Source organism: Cynara cardunculus (assembly GCF_001531365.2).
Source record: "Cynara cardunculus var. scolymus isolate 2C chromosome LG 12, CcrdV1, whole genome shotgun sequence".
In the NCBI taxonomy this organism is placed as follows: Eukaryota; Viridiplantae; Streptophyta; class Magnoliopsida; order Asterales; family Asteraceae; genus Cynara; species Cynara cardunculus.
Genome location: NC_037539.1, coordinates 2,555,749 through 2,576,468, shown reverse-complemented (window position 1 = coordinate 2,576,468; position 20,720 = coordinate 2,555,749). Strand labels below are relative to the sequence as shown.

Sequence of the window (20,720 nt, the reverse complement as noted above, 5' to 3'; positions counted from 1 at the left end):
TGATGAAATGCTAAAGTGAATACGATGCTCTTTGATAGCGAAAAATATTAGTCAAACACTGACAAATTCCTCCGTCCAAAAGAAAAGAAAATCAAAAGGGTTTGGAAAATCAATAGTTTACGTGATGAAATTGCAAGAGGACAAGAAATTACGAGTAGTGTTTACTTCATACTTAAAGGTAAAAACGACCATTAATTTTGTTTATACCGTTGACTCAAAAGAAAAAAAAGTCACTGTATTTGTACATCTGTACAAAATTTGATGGAAGAAAAAGGTAAACATCATACTGTTAATCTTATAATTTTATTTTCGTTATTTTTGAACTAGAATGATACTCACACAATGTAGCGAGATACATCTCGATTTTAATGTTTAGTTTTATATTTTGGGTCTATCGATGTTATAATGCGATTTTATGTGGTTTTGAGAAAAAGAAAAAGTTTTTATTTTTGAATGAACTATAAATTTGAAGATATTATAAAATTTTGAAAAAAATAAGCAATATTAGTATCAAATTAACTATCTAAAATAGTTAATTTGATTTTTTATTATAATTTAATTGAAGTTTAAAAACGAATTAATTTATTGTTGACTTAATAAAATAATTTTTAAAACAATAATTAAGTATTCTGTTAGAACTCAATAATTATTCTAATTATATTTTAGATATTTTATAATTAAAATGATATATTTATCCTCTAAGATTATGTTTATCTGCAGTTAGTTACACGAATTCAAACATGAACCTTTAATAAGTTGTATTTACGCATAATTTACTTGTAGTCTTGAATTTTAAGTAATATACATTAATAAACAGTACTTAATGCATAAAAAATGTTTTTTAAGAGTTTTTGTAAAATGCTTTATAATATAGTATAAATAATTTGGAGGCTTATTCACTCGATTTTTTAAATATTTTTTCAAAACATAAAAACATCTCCAACAGATTATCTATCTATACTATATTATAAGACATTTGACAAAACTCTTAAAAATCATTTTCTATGCATGAAGTACTGTTTATTGATGCACATTACTTAAAATTCAAGATTATAATTAAATTGTATGCAAGTACAACTTATTAAAGTTCCATGTTTGAATTCGTGTAACTAACTGCAGATAAACATAATCAAATACAAGATACAAATCTCATTTTAAATATAAAAGATCTAAAATATAATAAAGATAATCAATGAAATCTAACATAATACTTAATTATTATCTTTATAAAAAAATTATATTATTAAACCATGTATAAATTATATCGTGTCCAAAACGTATCTAAATATAAACTTTCAGAAGGTCAAATGTTTGAAATGGATCACGGGATGCTCTGATCCAAATTGAATAAAAACCACTTGCCTTAACTATGAAGATATATACATAATAACATATATCATATTGAATTACTTTAATAAAAAAAATCATCTTATGACATTTGAAAGCGTGAAAGATGAATGATAATAAATAAATAAGGAAAACTAAAACTGCAGATTTTTTTATCAGTTTTGTGAGTAACAGTGACATATTACAGTATTTGTATAAATACCCAGTTATTCTTTTACCATTTTTGGATAATTCATGCGAAAAATGCATAGAAATGAGAATTAAGGTGGTAATAAATCATTGAATTACAAAATAGACAAAATAAAGATTTTATTAAGATTGAAGAAATATATATAATAACTTGCATGTAATAAATATACCTCTGTGATGGCTTTTCATAGTGTGTGTGCATACACACACAAACCTATCTGATGGGTTTTCATATTCTTCAACATGCATGAGCTCGGATTCCGATGGCGTATAAGGATCGAATATGATACCATTCGAACACCCCCAAAATCCAAAGCAACGAACTGACTCAATAACTTTGAGTCTAACTTAAAACCATGGTGAAAGTTATTGGTAGCTCACTGCTTAATACTTACAAGAAGTTAACACTTTTCATCTTCTATCCATGTGAGACGAGTTGTTACAATAACAAATCATATTTTTTTTAAAATATAATTTCTATATATCTTTTAAAATCTTTCAAGTCTTCTTAAACTCGCACCTTCTTCGTTACTCACGAAAGTAATTTTTAGGATTTTATTTTGTTTATTATAGAAACTTTGAAAACCAAATTTCATTAAGAATTAAAAGAAGGAAATGGAAGAGCAAATCAAGAGTTGAAGGTTAAACTTAAGTATATAAAATTAAAAAAAAAAAAAAACCAGGTTAATAATGAATTACACATTTTTCATACATATATGAAAAAGTCTTTAACATATTCAACTTTTAAAAAAATAAAAAAATTAAGAGAAATGATAAAAAAGATTAAATACAAGTCAAGTTTTCCCAAAATCTAAGATATTTATATGAAATTTCCTAAAAAATTAAAAATATTTAATATTTAAGTCAACAAGTTGCTTATTTTAAAATAAAAAACATCATGAATTTACTATTTTGGGGTTAAAATTTGTACAGTAACTAATGAACGATGTGCGCTGACTTTGGTCAACACGCTCTCTCAAACTAATTGCCTCATCTTTTCATATTTCATTACCTTTTTCCATATTTTTATATAAACAAGAATTTCAGATCCACCAAACTATATTTTAAGATATGAATTCTAAATTATTTTTATATCTATAATACATGTTTTTATCCATATTAAATTCAAGATCCACTAAAAGAAGTAATTTAATAAGTATCTTATAACGTGTGTTTAGTATATAGACATGATAGGATAAGACATGACATGACATGATAAGATAGAATAACTGTTCAACATTTGGTAAGATAAAATTGGACATAACAGAATAAGTAAAATGATCAATTTACCCACTATAAGAAGTAATTTATGTAATTATAATAGGATAATTATTTTTTATAACAAAATATATTATTAGAAAGTTCTCGTAAAACAATTAAAATGACACAAAATAAAAAGTTTATGATAGTTTCATTTTTTATTTTTATCTCTTTTCTACATTATTTTTTATTTTTTTATTACTAATATATAATAAATTACATAAATTAATAAAATATAAGTCTGTTTCACCTTGATTCATAGGGTAGGGTGAAACATGTCTGTTCCACTTTGTTTCTGTATGTTCCACATAAAGTCATGCCAAGCATAGCGCAGAGATCTCTGTCATGTTCTGTTCTGTCATGTCCAGTGTACCAAACGCATCCGTATAGATGAAAATACGTCTTGTCTAGCAGTTATTTGTGTGTGTGTATAAATATATATATATATATATACACACACACATTATTTGTTTAATTCATTTTATTTTACCATAATTTAAATTTTTTAACACAATATTCTATTTTATTAGTAGGGCTCATTCATTATTTTGTATTTAAACATATTTATCACACATGATAAAAATAGTTCATAGCCGACTTAACGGAGCAGTTAAAGTTCGTATCCCTTATGTTTCGAACTTCAACCTGTGCGTATTTAAGGAAATTCGTTTTGTCCCTTTACCAACTAGGACTAGGTTGGATCTGTTCATGCCTTAGTAGGGTCGCATGCACCCGATCAATTGAATTTCGCAAGTAAAAACATTTTGACTTATAAAAGATGCATCTGTTAAACTTTGACCAGTGCTCCGGGATATTAGAACATACAAAAAAACATCAACTAAAAAAGTCCTTCGAAAAAAACCCAAGAAATCCTTGAAATACATCGTACAACTTTACGAACCTYTAAACATCTTTTGAAACGGTGGAATTCAGCTAAAAAATACATCGTACAACTTTACGAACCTTTAAACATCTTTTGAAACGGTGGAATTCAGCTAAAAAAATACATCGTACAACTTTACGAACCTTTAATCCACTTTAAACGCATATCCGCTTGACAAAAATCCGAAGTCCTACCGTCACTAAACGGACAATAAAAAATATATATTATTACAACAGTCACAAAAGAGTTATCGTGGTTCATAAGTCAGTCTCAATTGATTATCAAGGAGAAAAACCGGAGGCTACTAGGGAAAAACCGGAGTGGACAACTTTGTTTGACAACGATTCAATCCATATCCATTAATTGGTGCCTATAAAATAGCAGCCTACAACGCACCAATCACCACCAATTCAATTCAATTCAATTGTATATTTAACTTCTCAATCATGAAATCTTCCACCAACCCAATTGAGCCACCGCAATACGCCACCGGAATCCCAGCTCAGCCTAACATCACCGCCGGCGAATGGTCCACCGGCCTTTGTGAGTGCAGCTCCGATCTCTCCATTTGTAAGCCCACGTACAAACTTATGTTCACCCTTCTTCTTCTATACGGTATAATTAAATTAGAAGACGATATATAAAACTGTTATTTTGTTTTTTGGGTACTACAGGTTGCTTGACGTGTTGCTGTCCGTGTATTACTTTTGGACGAATTGCGGAGGTTGTCGACAAGGGAACTACTTGTAAGTGTCTAACTTTTCGAGTTTGATCAGTCATATGATTTAATAGTATTAAGTTTAATTCAACGAATAATTACTTTTTTTTTATGTGTGTAAACAGCTTGTGGTGTTGGCGGCGCCCTTTATTCAGTGCTTTGTTTATTCACTGGATGTGAATGCATATATTCATTTATGTATCGATCTAAATTAAGGCAACAATACATGTTACCCGAGCAACCCTGCAACGATTGCCTTGTCCATTGCTGTTGCGAGCTTTGTGCTCTTTGCCAAGAATATCGGGAGCTTAAGTATCGTGGACTTGATCCGGCACTTGGTTATAAAAAAACTCTCCCCCTTCTCTACGAACTGTTATCAGACAATATCTAATTTTATATTTTATCTGTTTTTGCAAAATATTTAGGATGGCAAGGAAATCTGCAAACTCAAAGTCAAGGAGTCGTGATGCCACCACTTGGTCCAGGAGAAATGAAGCGTTAATTTTGATAACAATCGAGGAAACTTTGAATCATGGGGTGTATAGATCTAAGATATTATTGTATTTACTATTATAGGGTCCATGACGGCTTGGATCATCGTGTGAATTTACTATTACAGGGTTCATGACGCTTGGATCATCATATGCATTTATTTAAAGTTTGGATTTTAATCATATCAAAATAAATGTAATTTTATTAGGCTTGAATAATAGTAAACATGAATTGATTACTATTAACGACTCCGTTGTGACAATAAAAAACGACTTTGTCAATAATGAAATTCTACGAATTAATGATTTCGATGTGACCAGCAAATATTCTTTACTGTTATTTATAATAAAATAATTTTCTTTCGCTTTCGAAATTAAATTATCTTCTCTCTGATCTTATTTGAAACGAAGCTAGAATTTTTCTTATAAATTATTAAAGAGAATTTCTCAAATTAACACTGGAGCTAACGATCTTCAGAGTGTTGTTTATATTAAGATCTCCAGACACTTTTATAAATTAAAAGAATATAACTGGAGTCTGGAGGGGAGCGACCTCGTCTATTAACCTCTTTATCATTTCGTCAATAAGCTTTGCGATCTCTAGAGTTCGTTGTTCGGTTGAGTAATAGAAGGTGTTTTTTGGTTCATGGATTTTGAAGGAATTGGAACAATGTATTTGACTAAATTCCATCCTCGTGTATGGTTTAAGCGTTGTTTGTTTAACTCTTAATAGTTTCATTAAAAGACAACCTCTGAATCGTTAAGAGGTAAATCTTGTTTGACCAAAAAAAAAAAAAAACTATGTCTCGTAATAGCCAATTAAATGTATGAATAAATTTTGTTCCAATTTTTTCAAAGTTAAATTTCTTTAATATTTTTTAATTCCATCAAATTTCATTTTACAAACCAAATAGCTCCATAGGTTTTTATTTCCAATTTTCATATCATAGTTTCTTTGCCAAACATGACGTGCATCTTGAAAATGATCAAATAAATCAATTGTTTTATACGAATAATAATATTTAGCACTTGAATATTTATATTCTTATAATATCATATGTATTATTTTTATTAACTTTAATCAAATCAACAATAATGGATGAAATTATTAGCATTATCTCTTTCAACTTGTTTTTTCCTTTTTTAATTATTATTTATGTTAGTTGATTTTAATTATAATTTAAAACTTGAAACACATAAATAAGATTATAAGACATAACAAGAATATGGTGGCTTATTTTTATGTAATAATTCGTAAAAGCATTTGCATGTGGAACATCTCAATTGCCCCCACAAAACGCAATCAATAATGTACTCATTTCATAAATTACAAAATACGACTTTTAGAATTATGCAGAAAAAAAAACATAAATTGTATAATATATTCTATTACTACAGTTGTTTAATATTTATTTTTATTTAATAAATCTAAGTATGAGCCGCCTTGTCATATTTGAAAAAGCTTTGTGGGTTAGCTTAACTGACAATAAGGTTTTGATCTTTAGGGATTTTATGTAAATGTTGGTCAAAGGTTTGAGTCACGTAAAGTCACTGAACATTTTTCTAATTGTTCTTTAGAATTATATAAAAAAGTATAACATTAAATTAAAGTGCCCAAAGGAAACACGATACAAATGTTAGTTAATAAAATCCCATGGCAAATGAATGGTTGATATTTCATAGGATTTCGTAGAATTTATATGTAATATAATAATATTTGTTTTGTAATAATCAATTAATAAAAAAAGTAATTTAATTATTTTTATGACTATCCCTGATTTGTTTTTAAATTATTTATAAAAATTAAAACTTAATTTCATTCCATTCCATTCCAAATACTACAAACCAAACACTAAAGATTTCAAATCCAAATTCTTCTAGAAAATCTAAGGGGCTGTTTTGATCATGAGAATTGAAAGGAATTGAAATGTCCAATCATTTGACCAAATTTCAAATAGAGTGTTTGGTTCATGGAATAAGATTATGAAATCCTTTCAATTCAAGTCGATTCCTTCACGCACAGATTTTACAATTCCATGGCAATATGCTAGGATTTCAATTTCTTTTCTATAGATTCCTTCCCTAATCCAATTCAATGCAACCAAACGCAATCACAAGACATGGTCAAATTCCATCAGATTTCATTCCATTTCCTCAAAGTCAAATTCATTTGATGAATTCCATTCTATGAACCAAACGCCCCCTAAATCTCTAAAATAATCTTATCAAACCAGACGGACCCTAAGATCAAAAATGGTTGATGCCAACCTTAGAGGAGTGTGTATGTATATAATGTAAGTAAGTGGTCAAAATTGGAATAAAATAAAAGTAAGTGATCAGAGTGTAAATATCATGAAGAAAAGTTTGAACAGGGACCTGTTATGCAAATTTAGAGAAAATGAAGAAACACGTGTCAGCTGTAACAAAGGACAGCCAGACGTGGCAATTGACCCAGTTTATAAAGCTCATCGGCGAAATTGTCTCTGCGTAAATAATGAAAGCAACGAAACACACACAAACTTGGAAAACGAATCGAAGCTACTGTGAGAGGAGTTTGAATTTCTAGGGTTTCATCGATTCAGGTAATCTTCTTAACTTGAAGATTCAATTACTGTACGTACATTACTGTTGTTTCTTATGGCAATGTGATTCGATTGGCTATGGATTTCGTTCGATATTGACAATCAATTCATCGTATATTCGATTGGCTATGGATTTCGTTCGATATTGACAATCAATTCATCGTATATTCGATTGGCTATGGATTTCGTTCGATATTGACAATCAATTCATCGTATATTCGATTGGCTATGGAATTTGAAGCTTTTAACGTTCATGGCTACTGATGTTGTATGGTGATTTCGGGTGAGAACGATGAAGCCCGGATTTGATCTAATGGATCGGGTCTATTAAGATTGAATACGTAGTGTTTTCAGTAGTTGTGCTCAAAAACCCGACCAACCCGATCAACCCAACCCAACGAGAAATAACTCAACCCGAAACAACCCGATGTGGAATCGAGTTGTAAAATTTTTAAATTGTAGGTATTGGGTATTTGGGTTACTATTATTTGAACTCAACCCAACCCGATGAGCCCGATATCCTTTTATTTTTTGGATTAATATGATTGTTGAATTTTTATTAATATATGCATTAGACAATAACACTATTACGTACGCTCTTTATATACATATCTTTTCAATATATTTACATCTCTATATAACTCATTCGTATATATGTTCAGTAATTTTAAACATATATACGTAAATTGAGAAAATTAAATGAATGTGATATACGTAAGAAGTTTGGATAAGTTGTATCAAATGGTTGATAATGAAAAATAAATTATGAGTAGAGAAATAACATATTCAAGGTTAAAAGAATATTTTTATGTACCAAAGTATCAACCCGACCAACCCGTACGGTTTGGGTTGGGTTGAGTTGCACTTTCGTTTGGGTTGGGTTAAGATTTTTCAAACCGCAAGCATTGGGTTGAGTTGATCAAATGTGTTCAACCCGATCAATCCAACCTATGAGCATCCCTAGTTTTCGGTATACATTTACTTTAACCATGAAATATATTATTTACATCAATTATAACATATTTGACGTCATTGAAAAAGTTTCATTATGATACAGAAAATCTAAGAGACCGGAGGAAAGCATAACGTTTGTTCGACGAATCCATCACGAAATTGTGCCTATAAATTACAGCCCGTAATAACACTTGAATCCGAACCACCAACTCGATTGATTTTGAATCATGGATGACCCTGTCAAGCCACCGCCGCCACTGCCGGTATACGGCCCTGGTATCAGCAAATGGTCCACCGGCCTTTGTGGTTGCTTCTCCGATATCTCCAATTGTAAGTCTACATGTTATCACACTCTATGATCAATCAAAACTTGTTATATATTACATTGATTGTTTTGATTCAAATTTCTTTTCGGGAACTACAGGTTGTTGCACGTTGTGGTGCCCGTGCATTACTTTTGGACGAAATGCGGAGATTCTCGACAAGGGAATGTCTTGTAAGTGTCTCCGGCTCGACTTGTATTGTTTTCATAACGATTTATGGTTTAATCCTCTGCATTTTAATTAGCTTCTTGTAAACAAACGTCAATTTTTGCAAAAACAATAGTTCGTTAAGGTTAATTACGGGGATTGATAACCACAAGGGTGGTGCCTGATTGGTTTGAGCTTGACTCCAAAGGTCAAAAGTAACAAGAGGTCTCAGGTTCAAATCCAATGAGTAATAAAAATCCCCTTGTAACCACGAAGATTCAAATACGGTGACTCCGGGCTATATGCAAAGCAGGTGGTCGCCCTGGGATTAATCAGCTCGTATCCAGGTTAATAAAAAAATTATTGGGATTGATTAGTTGTTTTGGTGTGTAAAAACAGCTTGTGCTGCAAGCGGGACTGTTTATTGCGCACTTTCTTTGTTCGCCGGATTGGGAGCCATATATACCTCTAGGTATCGAGCTAAACTAAGGTACGAATACATGTTGCCTCCACGACCCTGCGATGATTGCCTTGTCCATTACTTTTGCAAGCTTTGCGCTCTTTGCCAAGAGTATCGTGAGCTTAAGTGCCGTGGATTAGATCCCGCTCTCGGTAATATATTTATCTCTCTCTTTCGTCAAACGTACATCTATTACAAAAAAAAAAAGTTAATCTTATTTTAATTATGTTTTGTAAAATATTCAGGATGGTATGGAAATCTACGAAAACATGCTCAAACAGTCGTGATGCCACCGACTGTTCCCGAAGAAATGAAACGTTAGTTAGCAATTCAAACAAATTCCGAACCATCGAGTGCGTAATTATATGAAATAATATGTGCATTTGTTGATATGTGTATACGGGTATTATAAAATACGAGTAAAAATAAAACAAATTAACGATGCAAGTTTATCTTGGTCCGTTCATAGTCAAATTGTATTCTGTTTGATTCATCGTTAGTTTGTATTTGATTTTTGTCATTACACATGTAATACTCTTTGTTGGTCCCAAGGGACGGAGGAGGCTATGTTAGTCGAAAGATGGTTATCGGTTCAAGGACGTAAGATGACCCTGCTTTTTCAGGGTAATAAGGGATTTTACAATGTTGGCATTGTATTATGTTTTTTTTATACATAATAAAAATGTATTTTGTGGAGAATAAGATTGTTGTACTGATTTTCGTTACATGAATATTGTCTACATAGTTTTGCAAATACTGTGATTTTCTCGTTATGTATTTTATCCATAACCCTTATAAGCGTTACGTTTCTTCTCTTAAACGCCCAACGATCTAGTCACACAACCCAATAAATTAATCAACAACTAGATCAACGATTCCAATTAACATTTTTTGGGATTAACCTAGATATCCAATCTATTGTGCTAGCCGACTAATCTCATGGTGAACCAGGTTGTCCGGAGTCATCGCCATTTGAACTTCCGCGGCCAGAAAATGATTTTTATTTCTCATTAGATTTAAACATGGGATCTTTAGGTACTTTTAATCTTTGGAGTCCAAGCTCAAACAAATATACACCACCCTTTGTTGATTCTCGTTAACATTTTGTCCAATAACAATAAAAACACAATTTTTCCTAACAATTTTTATTTTATATTATTTTATTTAATATTACACTAATTAACAATTGCAAAAAGAAAATATAGATCCCCTCTTCATGTAACAATAGTATCTCCAACATAAATATAAAATAGTATTTAATTAAAGTATCTATACTATATTATAAAACATTTGACAAAAACTCTTACAAACTATTTTTTATGCATAAAGTACTGTTTATTAATGCATATTACTTAAAACTCAAGATTGCAAATAGATTGTACGTAAGTACAACTTATTAAAGCTCCATATCTGAATTCGTGTAACTAACTGCAGATAAACATAATGAAATACAAGATAAAAATCTAAATTTAAATATAAAAAATCTAAAATATAATTAGGATAATCATTGAGTTCTAACTGAATACTTAATTATTATCTTTATAAAATGTTACATTATTAAACCAAAAATAAATTATTTCRTTATTAAACTTAAATTAAATTATAATAAAAAAATAAATTAAAGAAATTACATAAAAAAATGAAATTTTTTAAATAGGATTTGATATTAACATTGATATATTTTTTTTAAATTTATATTGTATTCAAAAATAAAATCATTTTTGTTTTTTTAAAAAACACATAAAATCGTATTATAACATCGACAGAGACAAATAATAAAATAGAACATTAAAATCGAGACGTGTCTCGCTGCATTGCGCAAGTACTCTTCTAGTTATATAAAACAAGTTACATTCAACTCCAAAAGATTCTCAATTTTAAAGATTTCAATTGTATTATTAAAATATTATATAATTTTATCATCCGAAACCCCGATAAAATTTAATAAAAAACTTGATATAAAATAATAATAATTTTAATTTTATCGATGGAAATGAATAAAACAGTATTTCTCTTTCCTCATTTTCTGTATCTTATAGAAAAAATAGAGAATAAAACCTCTATGTTGGAAATGCTCTAAACGATCAAAAGAAAATGAAGAAATACTTGTAACAATGGAGAAAGGTCATTGTTGAAATTGTTTATGTATAAATGATGTTTTTTGGTGGTGTCGGGTGAGAAAGAGGAAGCCCAAATTTGGTCTAATGGGTCGGGTCACGGGTGCGGTGTAGTTGGGCCTTTAAGTTAATGGGCTCGAAATGATGTTGGGCCTATTGAATTTGCAAATATGCTTGCCGAGTTGTTTTGATGTAGAAAAATAATCTTTTATTACTTTTTTATATTAAATTCGTTTAGGGGTAGGTTCATTCAGACTATTTGTTTTTTCCAATTTTTCGGAGACATTTATATTTTATTGTTCTCGTATCTTGTAAGAAGTAAATCAATCATTTACTTGTCTCTTATTGTTCTCCAAACCCTCAGAAACAGGGTTTCTCAATCGATTAATCTTAATCGATCATTTTTCTCGATCAATCCTTTGCCAAATCGGTCATCAGCTCTCTCAATTGATGTATTTTTAATATGATTTAAATGTGTTAGATAATGCTAATTATACAATTTAGATGTAAATTTCATAATGATGATAAATAAATATGTGAAATTGTATACAGTTATCTATAAGTTCAACACTAATTTTTTTTCGATTAACCTGGATATCCAACCCGTTATGCGAGCTGGACTAATCCCAAGGCGACCACCTGCTTTGCAGGTAACTCGAAATCACCGCATTTGAACCTCCGTGGTCACAAGGAGATTTTCATTCCTCTTAATTGCGGGGATTTTTATCTATAATTTCTAACGGGTAAAATAGACAATTTAAACAAATTCAGACATTTATCATATAAAAAAAACAAACAGTTTTATTGATTCAGATTTCAGACTCCAGCACCACCTCTTATCGATCATAAGTGAAATCAGACTTCAGAATTCAGCATCTTTTAAAAAAAAACAAATGTCATGTAATAGTCTAATCAATATGAAATCAATAAAGATCGTATGTAGTATTTTAGAGGTGGGTTCAAATGGAACAACATGAAAGTCAAAAAAACAAAAAGTTGAATGAATGTATATAATAATATGAATGTCAAATTAAAGAAAAAAAAATTGTTCGTTTTTTGGTATAATTTGTTCTCTCCTATATTTATAATTCATTGTTATTTTCGTCCTTATAACTTATCTTTGTTTTTTCCTATGCAGCTTACAATTCTTTGCCTTTTTCGTCCTCTGAAATTAAAGACATGAGTTAGGCTCAGACACGAAAATAACAATAAACTGTAAATTATATAAACTACAGGGACGAAAATATTGATTTTTATCAAACCACAAGGACGAAAAGTGTAATTTACTGTAAAGTAAAATTCAGCAGGGACCTGTTCTGCAATTTAAACAAAATGGAGAAATACGTGTAGTTTGTAACAGAGGAGAAGTAGACGTGGCGATTGACGGAGCTTTAACGCTCATTGTCGAAATTGCCTCTTTATAAATTATGTATATACCTTGAAAACATATACAAAGAAATCGAATCGAAGCTGCTGTGACCAATTTCTAGGGTTTCATTGATCTTAGAATCGTCGATTCAGGTAATATTCAAATGTGTTTTATTAGTCAGCCAAACATAGCCCTAATCACATCCTTCGACTCAAATTCGTCTAAAGGTTGAGATTTATTTTCATGTTTCTAACCAGAAACAAACGGTAGTATTTTAAGGGATCGTTTACCGAATAAGCATTTATCAGGCATTCATGCATACCAGGTAAGGGGTGTGACAACAATCGAGATTTTTATCCGGTAATTAGGAGTGTCAATTTTGTACCAAACTAAATCAAGCTTCAATTGTATCAGCCATACCAATTAAATTGATACTAACTTATTTTAATCTATTACAATTGGTTGGTAGTATCGTACCAAATATACAAACTTGGTTGGTCCATGTATTGAATTCATGTACCATGCTACCGACTTAATTAATTTTTTACTAGTTTTTGAATTTTTTTTGTATTGAATATTAAAATTTGTAACTTGAACTATTTTGTTTGAACATTTAAATGTTTGTAAGTTCTAGCCACTGTAGTTAAAAACCATTATACATCACGTGTACTAAATGAAAACTCAATATGTCACTCAAATTTTGAAAATGAAAGTTGGTTTGAAATAAGTACCAACCAAAAAAAGTCCATACCAAGTACAAATTGATTGGTATATAATATAAGATTTTACGTATCAATTATAATCGGTTGATACATGGTATTGAAAGAAAAAACTTGGTATCATACCAAATCCATCTTTACCGACTACAGGTAAGTGAGGGATAAGACGAAACCAGGTAAGTGTCTCTTAAAAACCATTTGAAAATGTTACCTCACAAAATAAGTGAAGTGTTAGTAAATAGTAACTATTTACCTGATAAGCATTTATTAACGACTTTTAATTGTATATTTTATTGTAAATATTTACAACAATAATATCATATTTGACGTCATTTAGAAGTCATGCCCTCCTCCAATCCACCGTCGCAATGCGCCACCACTGGTCAATGGTCCACCGGTCTTTGTGATTGCACCTCCGATGCCTCCAATTGTAAGTCTTCATATATGTATTCTCAACTCCATGATCAGTTAATCAAAACCGTGAGTCTTTTTATTCAAGTTTCTTTTCGACAACTGCAGGTTGTCGCACGATTTTCTGTCCGTGCGTTACTTTTGGACGAATTGCGGAGATTGTCGATAAGGGAACTACTTGTAAGTGTCTTTGGATCGAATTTCGTCCGTCATATGATTTTATAACGATTACAGTTTAAAACCTCGGTATTTAGCTTGTTGTAACGTAAACAAACCAAAATTTTGGACAATGAAAAAGTAAGGAGCATTCATGGGTAAGCGTTTATCAAGTCAGATTACTTTACCGAATGAATATGACAATTGACAATGATCAAGAATTTTACTCAGTAAGAGCAAAGGCAAAGATCGAGAGTCTTATCCGGTAAATGAGATCGACGGTTAATGCATACTGGGTAAATTGTTCCATACGCTACCCTTTTTGTGGACTAAAATCTTATCCGGTAAGTAAGTGATAATGTTGAATTTTGTCGATAAACACTTATCGGGGTAAGCGTTTATGAAAAGTTAATGGTTGATGATGACATTATTGAATTGAATTTGATATTTTGACGTGTAAAACAGCGAGTGGTGCAAGCGGGGCTCTTTATTTAGTACTTTGTCTATTCACCGGATGGGAATGCTTATATTCTTGTATGTATCGATCTAAACTAAGACAAGAATACATGTTGCCCGCGCAACCATGTGGCGATTGTCTTGTCCATTTTTTCTGCAAGTCTTGTGCTCTTTGCCAAGAGTATCGTGAGCTTAAGTATCGTGGATTCGATCCAGCTCTTGGTAATAAATCTCTCTTTACAAGCTATGTTTATTACAAAAGAAATCTTATGTAACTAATTTTTAACGGTTTTGCCAAATATTCAGGATGGCAAGGAAATTTGCGAGCTCGTGATCAAGGAGTCGTGATGCCACCGGTTGGTCCTGGAGAAATGAAACGTTAATTGCGATGGTCTCAACGCAACGACTAGGACTCGTGTCGGATGACTTTTTAGCATAATTGATATCGTTCTATCATCACTTAATAAATGCATAATATTTATAATACTTTATAAAAAAAACCAATGGGTATGCATACATATATATATATATATATATATATATATATATATAATATATTACTCGTGCTATGCATCTTATTTTTGAGTTTCTTCTGGCTTAATTTTATTTTTATGATTTTGTGTGTTTTACTCGTTTATATAAATTCAAGAAGGTTAATCAATTTTATGGTGTATTCTGTCGTAAAAGTAGGCTTAAAATCATTTTCATTCATCTCAATTTTTGAACGTGCTTATATTTGTTGGTTATCAGTTTAGTTTATGGAGTTCATACGTGAAGTTTTAAAAAATTATATGTATACACTACAAAGTAATACGTTGTGAACTTTAGTTTTAACATATTTTAAAAACATGAGCTTAGTGGTTTATAGTGTGTGTCTATATATAGAGAGAGAGGGGGGATTACTTTGTGAACCACGTTATTTATACAAACCGTACAAATTTTATTCAACCAATCATAACTTTTCATTTTTTTTGTAATTATGAGAGATTGATTAATCATTTTTATTGTGGAGGGTGTTAGTCATGGATATTATCATCTTCATTATATTAATTTTAGAAAAATACATAAAACAGTTTCATTAAAATTCCATAAATATTATATGAAACAATTTCATAACCATATATAAAACAAACTTCATAAGAAAAAGTATTATATGAAACAATTTCATGAAAAAATTTCATTAGATTAAACAATGAGATTGACATATTATGATGGTTTACACGGTTTGTACAAATAAGGGTGGTTTGCATTTGATCGCTCATCACACACACTCTCTCTCTCTCTCTCTCTCTTTCTCTCTCTCTCTCTCTCTCTCTCTCTCTATATATATATATATATGAAAAGGTTCATTTGAAAAATGATCCTAGCCCTTCATCTAGTCAACATTTGCAGCTTTGATCGTGAAGTATTGGATAGTTCCTTGAACGAGTATGGAAAAAATAAAGAGTTAGTTTCGTAACTTTTACGAATATGTGGCAAATAGGTTCATATGTGAATCATACAGGTTCATATGTGAATCAATTAAAATAATTCATATGTTAATTACACGAGTTCATATGTGAATCACATAGATTCATTTATGAACTCGTTTGCCGTCTATTTGTAAAATTTATGAAACTACCCTCTCTATTTTTCTTATAGCCGTAATTTTTGACTAGTCAAAACTGTAATCACTGACTAGTCAAATCCAATCTTGACTAGTCAAAACTGTAATTATTGTGAGGGGGTTTAGTGGTGTAAGGACGACTTGGCCCACAACCAAGATCGTATCGAAAATCGTCCGTGTCTCTGATTTAGTATTACATGTGTATCATATGTGGAATAATAATCTGTGATTGTCTATAGTAAAAAGGTATTCTCGCGTTCTTATAAAATGAAGGTGTTTTTATTTGAACTCTTTCCTATATATATATATATATATATATATATATATATATATATATAACAATTAGAATATGCATGCTTCCGTATACATAGGTCCAGCCATGATGGAAATCGCTCGAGTTCTCGAAATCAGCGGCAACCTTAGCATCTTATAGTGGCATATGCAATAATTGATAGCTCCAATCACAAACACACAAAAAAAAAACTTCAGGAAATATTTTATTGATATATGAGATTGACGATGGAGTTACTTTTTATAGTGCGATGTCAATTCTTCACATGTCATTTGAATGTTCTGATACAAAATCATACTAACCAAAAAAAAATTGGTATCAATTTAGTTGGTATCAAGTATAGTTGGTTGATACATGATATAAAAGTTTATGTGTCAGTTATAATTGGTTGGTGTAAAGTATATAAAAGAAGAAAAAAAACAAGGTATCGCACCACCATGTTGACCCCTAGACTAAAGAGCTTTGCAATAACTCTACAAATCAGTAAAAGCAGATGAGTCGGTATCTCTGTAGCCTTTTTCTTTACGATACATTTGATCAAAGTTCATATATTTACGAAAATTAAGATACGTTGTCAAATACTATATAAACATCGTAGTAATATAATGTGTTCATGTCCAAGGAATAAATCATCATTATGATGATGACAACCACTTATGCATGCATGGGTATGCCCTTCAAATGTATAGCATGAATAAGATAAATGACACATACATTTTTCCACAGGGACGGGTCCATCGTAATGCATATGATGGTAAAATGGTACGGATTATTGCTTCATTTTTCCAAAGAAAATTAAGGTCATAAAAAGTGTCGGTGTATCAATTTATTGTGTATCATCATATATATTTTGGTCTAGTTAGTATTATTTTTTTAGTTTTTACTTTTTAATTTCAAATTTATTATGTTTCTAAAAAAACTTGCAATAAAATACTTGAATACAGAATTACCTCACATATGAAAAACAATGAACTGACCACTAGACCAATGTAAATTTTATGAAAGATATTCATATATGTATTTCTTATAGTCAGATAATGCCACCACTTGAATAAAAAAATCTAGGTCGACTTCTTTCTTTTCATATGGATAAAGTTTAAAATGTTCTTTGACACAGATAAGATTTGTGAAATTAAAAGAAGAAATGTATCAAAAAAAAAGTATAATACATTCCAAAAATTATCCCAAAAACAAAAATGTAGTATTTTTAAGTATAGTGAGTAAATTTGATATCTGATTATGTTGAATACTTATATGTCAGCTAAATTTTAGAGAAGAATTCAAGATATGTTAGAAATCTTTTATCTTCAGAGTGATTTTTTTGGATAATAATAAATGGGTTTCTACAAATTCTCACATAGTATTTGAATCATTTGACAGACTCAACACACAAGGACAATTTGTGGTCGTCTACCCTGCGTTCAAGGGGTATGTTGGAGTCTCATCGGCTTTAGACCACTTTTCTTCAACAGATGCTGGAACATTTCCTTCTTTTTTGTAAATATCAACAATAAAAACATAATTCACAATAATCATATCATATTTGACGTCATTTAGAAGTCATCCACTTAAAAAGAAAGATCCATGATGACATTGATAATCTAAGAGGGTGGCAAGAAACCAAAATGGACAAGTTTTTTTCAGCGATTCCATCCACACACATCAGTTTGGTCAAATAGTTGCCTATAAATAACACCCGTTGACTGTTCACTTCAGACCATCAACTCCTCCATATTCATTGTGAATAATGTCCTCTTCCTCCAATCCACCGCAGCAATACGCCACCGATGGCCAATGGTCCACCGGCCTTTGTGATTGCACCTCTGATGTCTCCAATTGTAAGTCTACATACATACATTCTCAACTCTATCATCAATTAACTAAAACCAAGATTCTTTTATTCAAGTTTCTTTTCGACAACTATAGGTTGTTGCACACTTTTCTTTCCGTGTGTTGCTTTTGGACGAATTGTGGAGATTGTCTATAAGGGAACTGTTTGTAAGTGCATTTGCATCGACTTTTATTGCTAGTATGATTTTATAACGAATTACAGTTCAAATCTTCGTATTTAACTTGTTGTAATGTAAACAAACCTCGTTTTTACACTGAGATTTTATGGAAGTATAATGGCTGATTCAGTCTTTGATGTGGAAAACAGCTTGTGGCGCAAGCGGGCTCCTTTATTTAGTAGTTTGTTTAACCAGCAGATAGGAATTCTTATATTCATGTATGTATCGATCTAAACTAAGGCAAGAATACATGTTGCCTGCACAACCGTGTGAGGATTGTCTTGTCCATTTTTTCTGCAAGCCTTGCGCTCTTTGCCAAGAGCATCGTGAGATAAAATATCGTGGATTCCATCCGGCCCTTGGTAATAAATTTATCTCTATCGCTCTCGTTACAAGCTTTAATCAACCAATCTGACGTATATTTATTACTAAAAATAACTTATTTAAATAATTTTTAATGGTTTTACAAAATATTCAGGATGGCAAGGAAATCTACGAACAAAGAATCAAGGAGTCGTGATGCCACCGGTTGGTCCCGGAGAAATGAAACGTTAACTGCGATGGCAATCAAACAAACTCTTATTGTGTGTATTTATTGATACATGTATTTGAGTATTGTACAGTATTAAATAAAAATACAAAGTAATGATGCAAGTCTACGTTGAGCCATGGCATTTCGACCATAATTAGACTGTATTGTGTTTGATACATTGTCTGGAATCTGTATTTCCATTTGTACTGATATAAATGTAATATTTTAATATCTGAATATTGTAATATGTTTTGTCTTTGTGAAACAGAAATATAATGGTTATATTGTCAATAATGAGGTTGTTGTACTAATTTCTATTCCAAGATCAAAATATTTTATAATATAGTAAAATACTTTGTATATCCAGCAATCAGAATATTTATGTTTTCATATAGATATGTGTAACGATGATGGAGGTCGCTCGACTTCTCGAAATCATAATGCAAACTCAGCATCTTTTAGTGACTCATGCAATAATTGAGACGAGGAATGAGAAACACGCAAAAAAACACCTGGAAACATTTTATTGACAGATAAGATTAATGGTGGAGTTCCTTTTTCATAGTTCAAACTACGGTGGTAGTACGATATGTTCATAAACGAGGAATAAATCATCATTGTGAAGATGACAACCACTCATGCATGCATGTGTATGCACCACAAAAATGTATAGCGTCAATAAAATGGCACATAACTCTATTCAAAATGTTCCTTCAGATAAGATTCATGAAATCATAAAAAGAATAAAGTTGGAAAAAACTAAAACTATGTTTGAAAACTTATCTGAAAACAAAAATGTTGCATTTGTTTCAATGGCCGAGCATGAAAAGCGTTCGTTCTTTTCATTTCATAGTGGTAAAATAAATGCATAGTTAAGAGGTTGTTTGATTGGTTTTCCATTAAATCATGTATGAATAAAGTTGTATGTGTAGATTAATCTGTCTATATAGATTGAGAAGGTTTTGTTTAGTAGGTTTTTTTTTTTTTTGTAGATGTAAGGAGCGTATTTGTTAATTGAGAGGGTTCAGGTTTGGAAGAAAATTGGCTTTCTGTGTAAAGTTTCCCCCAATAAACTTACTGAATAAGTCATTTTTTGTATCATTAAGTCACTAGCAAACAATTATGTATAACTAAACGAATAAGTTGTAAGTCGCATTAAGCTCATTAAACTGTTAACAAACGTGCCTTAAATCTATTATTTGCTTTAAATTAAATAGAAGAAACAAGGGTAGATTTTAAAAATAATAATCTTAGAGAAGAGAACTTCGTTTGAAGCCCAAAATGGGATCAGGCATTGGGCTAAAATATTTCATAACTTGAAACTTGAAGTGGGCTTAGATATTACACATACGAGTCCAGGCCCATAAATAGCTGGGATATATGTAATAGGCAAACAATTGTGTAAGAAGAAAAGAGTGTTAAGATGAGAAGCGTAAGAAGGGATCTGAATTTTTGATCGTTTTTGATCTCTTGTTCATCCATGAATTGTGTTTATCACGGGAATTAATCTGATGCATCTTATCCTAATATGCATCCAAAGATGGAGATTATTTCTTATGCTTCCTAATTTAATTTTTCTTCTCACCTGAACCAAACTCATATGTTATATATATATAGGGGAGCGATCAAATGCAAACCACTCAATTTGTACAAACCGTGCAAACCGCATTCAACCAATCATAATTTTTTATTTTGTTCA

At 30.8% G+C, this 20,720-nt stretch overlaps 3 protein-coding genes and 1 pseudogene across 4 annotated transcripts; all 4 read left to right on the top strand.

Moving 5' to 3' along the window:
* The first annotated feature begins 4,026 nt into the window (after window positions 1-4,026).
* Window positions 4,027-5,134, top strand: LOC112522968 (cell number regulator 10-like). The gene is made up of 4 exons (XM_025132345.1): window positions 4,027-4,249; window positions 4,354-4,425; window positions 4,523-4,735; window positions 4,823-5,134. The coding sequence occupies exons 1-4, from the start codon at window positions 4,126-4,128 to the stop codon at window positions 4,897-4,899; spliced, it is 486 nt and encodes a 161-aa protein (XP_024988113.1). The 5' UTR covers window positions 4,027-4,125; the 3' UTR covers window positions 4,900-5,134.
* Window positions 5,135-8,651: 3,517 nt separating this feature from the next.
* On the top strand, window positions 8,652-9,676 carry LOC112522745 (cell number regulator 9-like). The gene is made up of 4 exons (XM_025132044.1): window positions 8,652-8,754; window positions 8,849-8,920; window positions 9,294-9,506; window positions 9,600-9,676. Exons 1-4 carry the CDS (start codon window positions 8,652-8,654, stop codon window positions 9,674-9,676), a joined length of 465 nt encoding a protein of 154 aa, XP_024987812.1.
* A 3,261-nt stretch (window positions 9,677-12,937) lies between these two features.
* LOC112523526 (protein PLANT CADMIUM RESISTANCE 7-like) lies at window positions 12,938-15,076 on the top strand. 2 transcript variants are annotated; one of them, XM_025133154.1, is made up of 5 exons: window positions 12,938-12,992; window positions 13,897-13,989; window positions 14,079-14,150; window positions 14,592-14,804; window positions 14,889-15,076. In XM_025133154.1, the coding sequence occupies exons 2-5, from the start codon at window positions 13,902-13,904 to the stop codon at window positions 14,963-14,965; spliced, it is 450 nt and encodes a 149-aa protein (XP_024988922.1). In that variant the 5' UTR covers window positions 12,938-12,992; window positions 13,897-13,901; the 3' UTR covers window positions 14,966-15,076. The 2 variants fall into 2 exon arrangements, with proteins under 2 accessions (XP_024988922.1, XP_024988923.1); XM_025133155.1 differs by lacking the exon at window positions 12,938-12,992 and having other exon boundaries at window positions 13,893-13,989.
* Window positions 15,077-18,227: 3,151 nt separating this feature from the next.
* LOC112523966 lies at window positions 18,228-19,044 on the top strand (annotated as a pseudogene).
* The last annotated feature ends 1,676 nt before the right edge of the window (window positions 19,045-20,720 follow it).

Coding starts and splice junctions, on each gene's coding strand:
- LOC112522968 (XM_025132345.1), top strand. CDS start 4,126: ATGAAATCTTCCACCAACCCAATTGAGCCACCGCAATACGCCACCGGA. Junction 4,250..4,353: donor CAGCTCCGATCTCTCCATTT/GTAAGCCCACGT, acceptor TGGGTACTACAG/GTTGCTTGACGTGTTGCTGT. Junction 4,426..4,522: donor TGTCGACAAGGGAACTACTT/GTAAGTGTCTAA, acceptor GTGTGTAAACAG/CTTGTGGTGTTGGCGGCGCC.
- LOC112522745 (XM_025132044.1), top strand. CDS start 8,652: ATGGATGACCCTGTCAAGCCACCGCCGCCACTGCCGGTATACGGCCCT. Junction 8,921..9,293: donor TCTCGACAAGGGAATGTCTT/GTAAGTGTCTCC, acceptor GTGTAAAAACAG/CTTGTGCTGCAAGCGGGACT. Junction 9,507..9,599: donor TGGATTAGATCCCGCTCTCG/GTAATATATTTA, acceptor TAAAATATTCAG/GATGGTATGGAAATCTACGA.
- LOC112523526 (XM_025133154.1), top strand. CDS start 13,902: ATGCCCTCCTCCAATCCACCGTCGCAATGCGCCACCACTGGTCAATGG. Junction 14,151..14,591: donor TGTCGATAAGGGAACTACTT/GTAAGTGTCTTT, acceptor CGTGTAAAACAG/CGAGTGGTGCAAGCGGGGCT. Junction 14,805..14,888: donor TGGATTCGATCCAGCTCTTG/GTAATAAATCTC, acceptor CCAAATATTCAG/GATGGCAAGGAAATTTGCGA.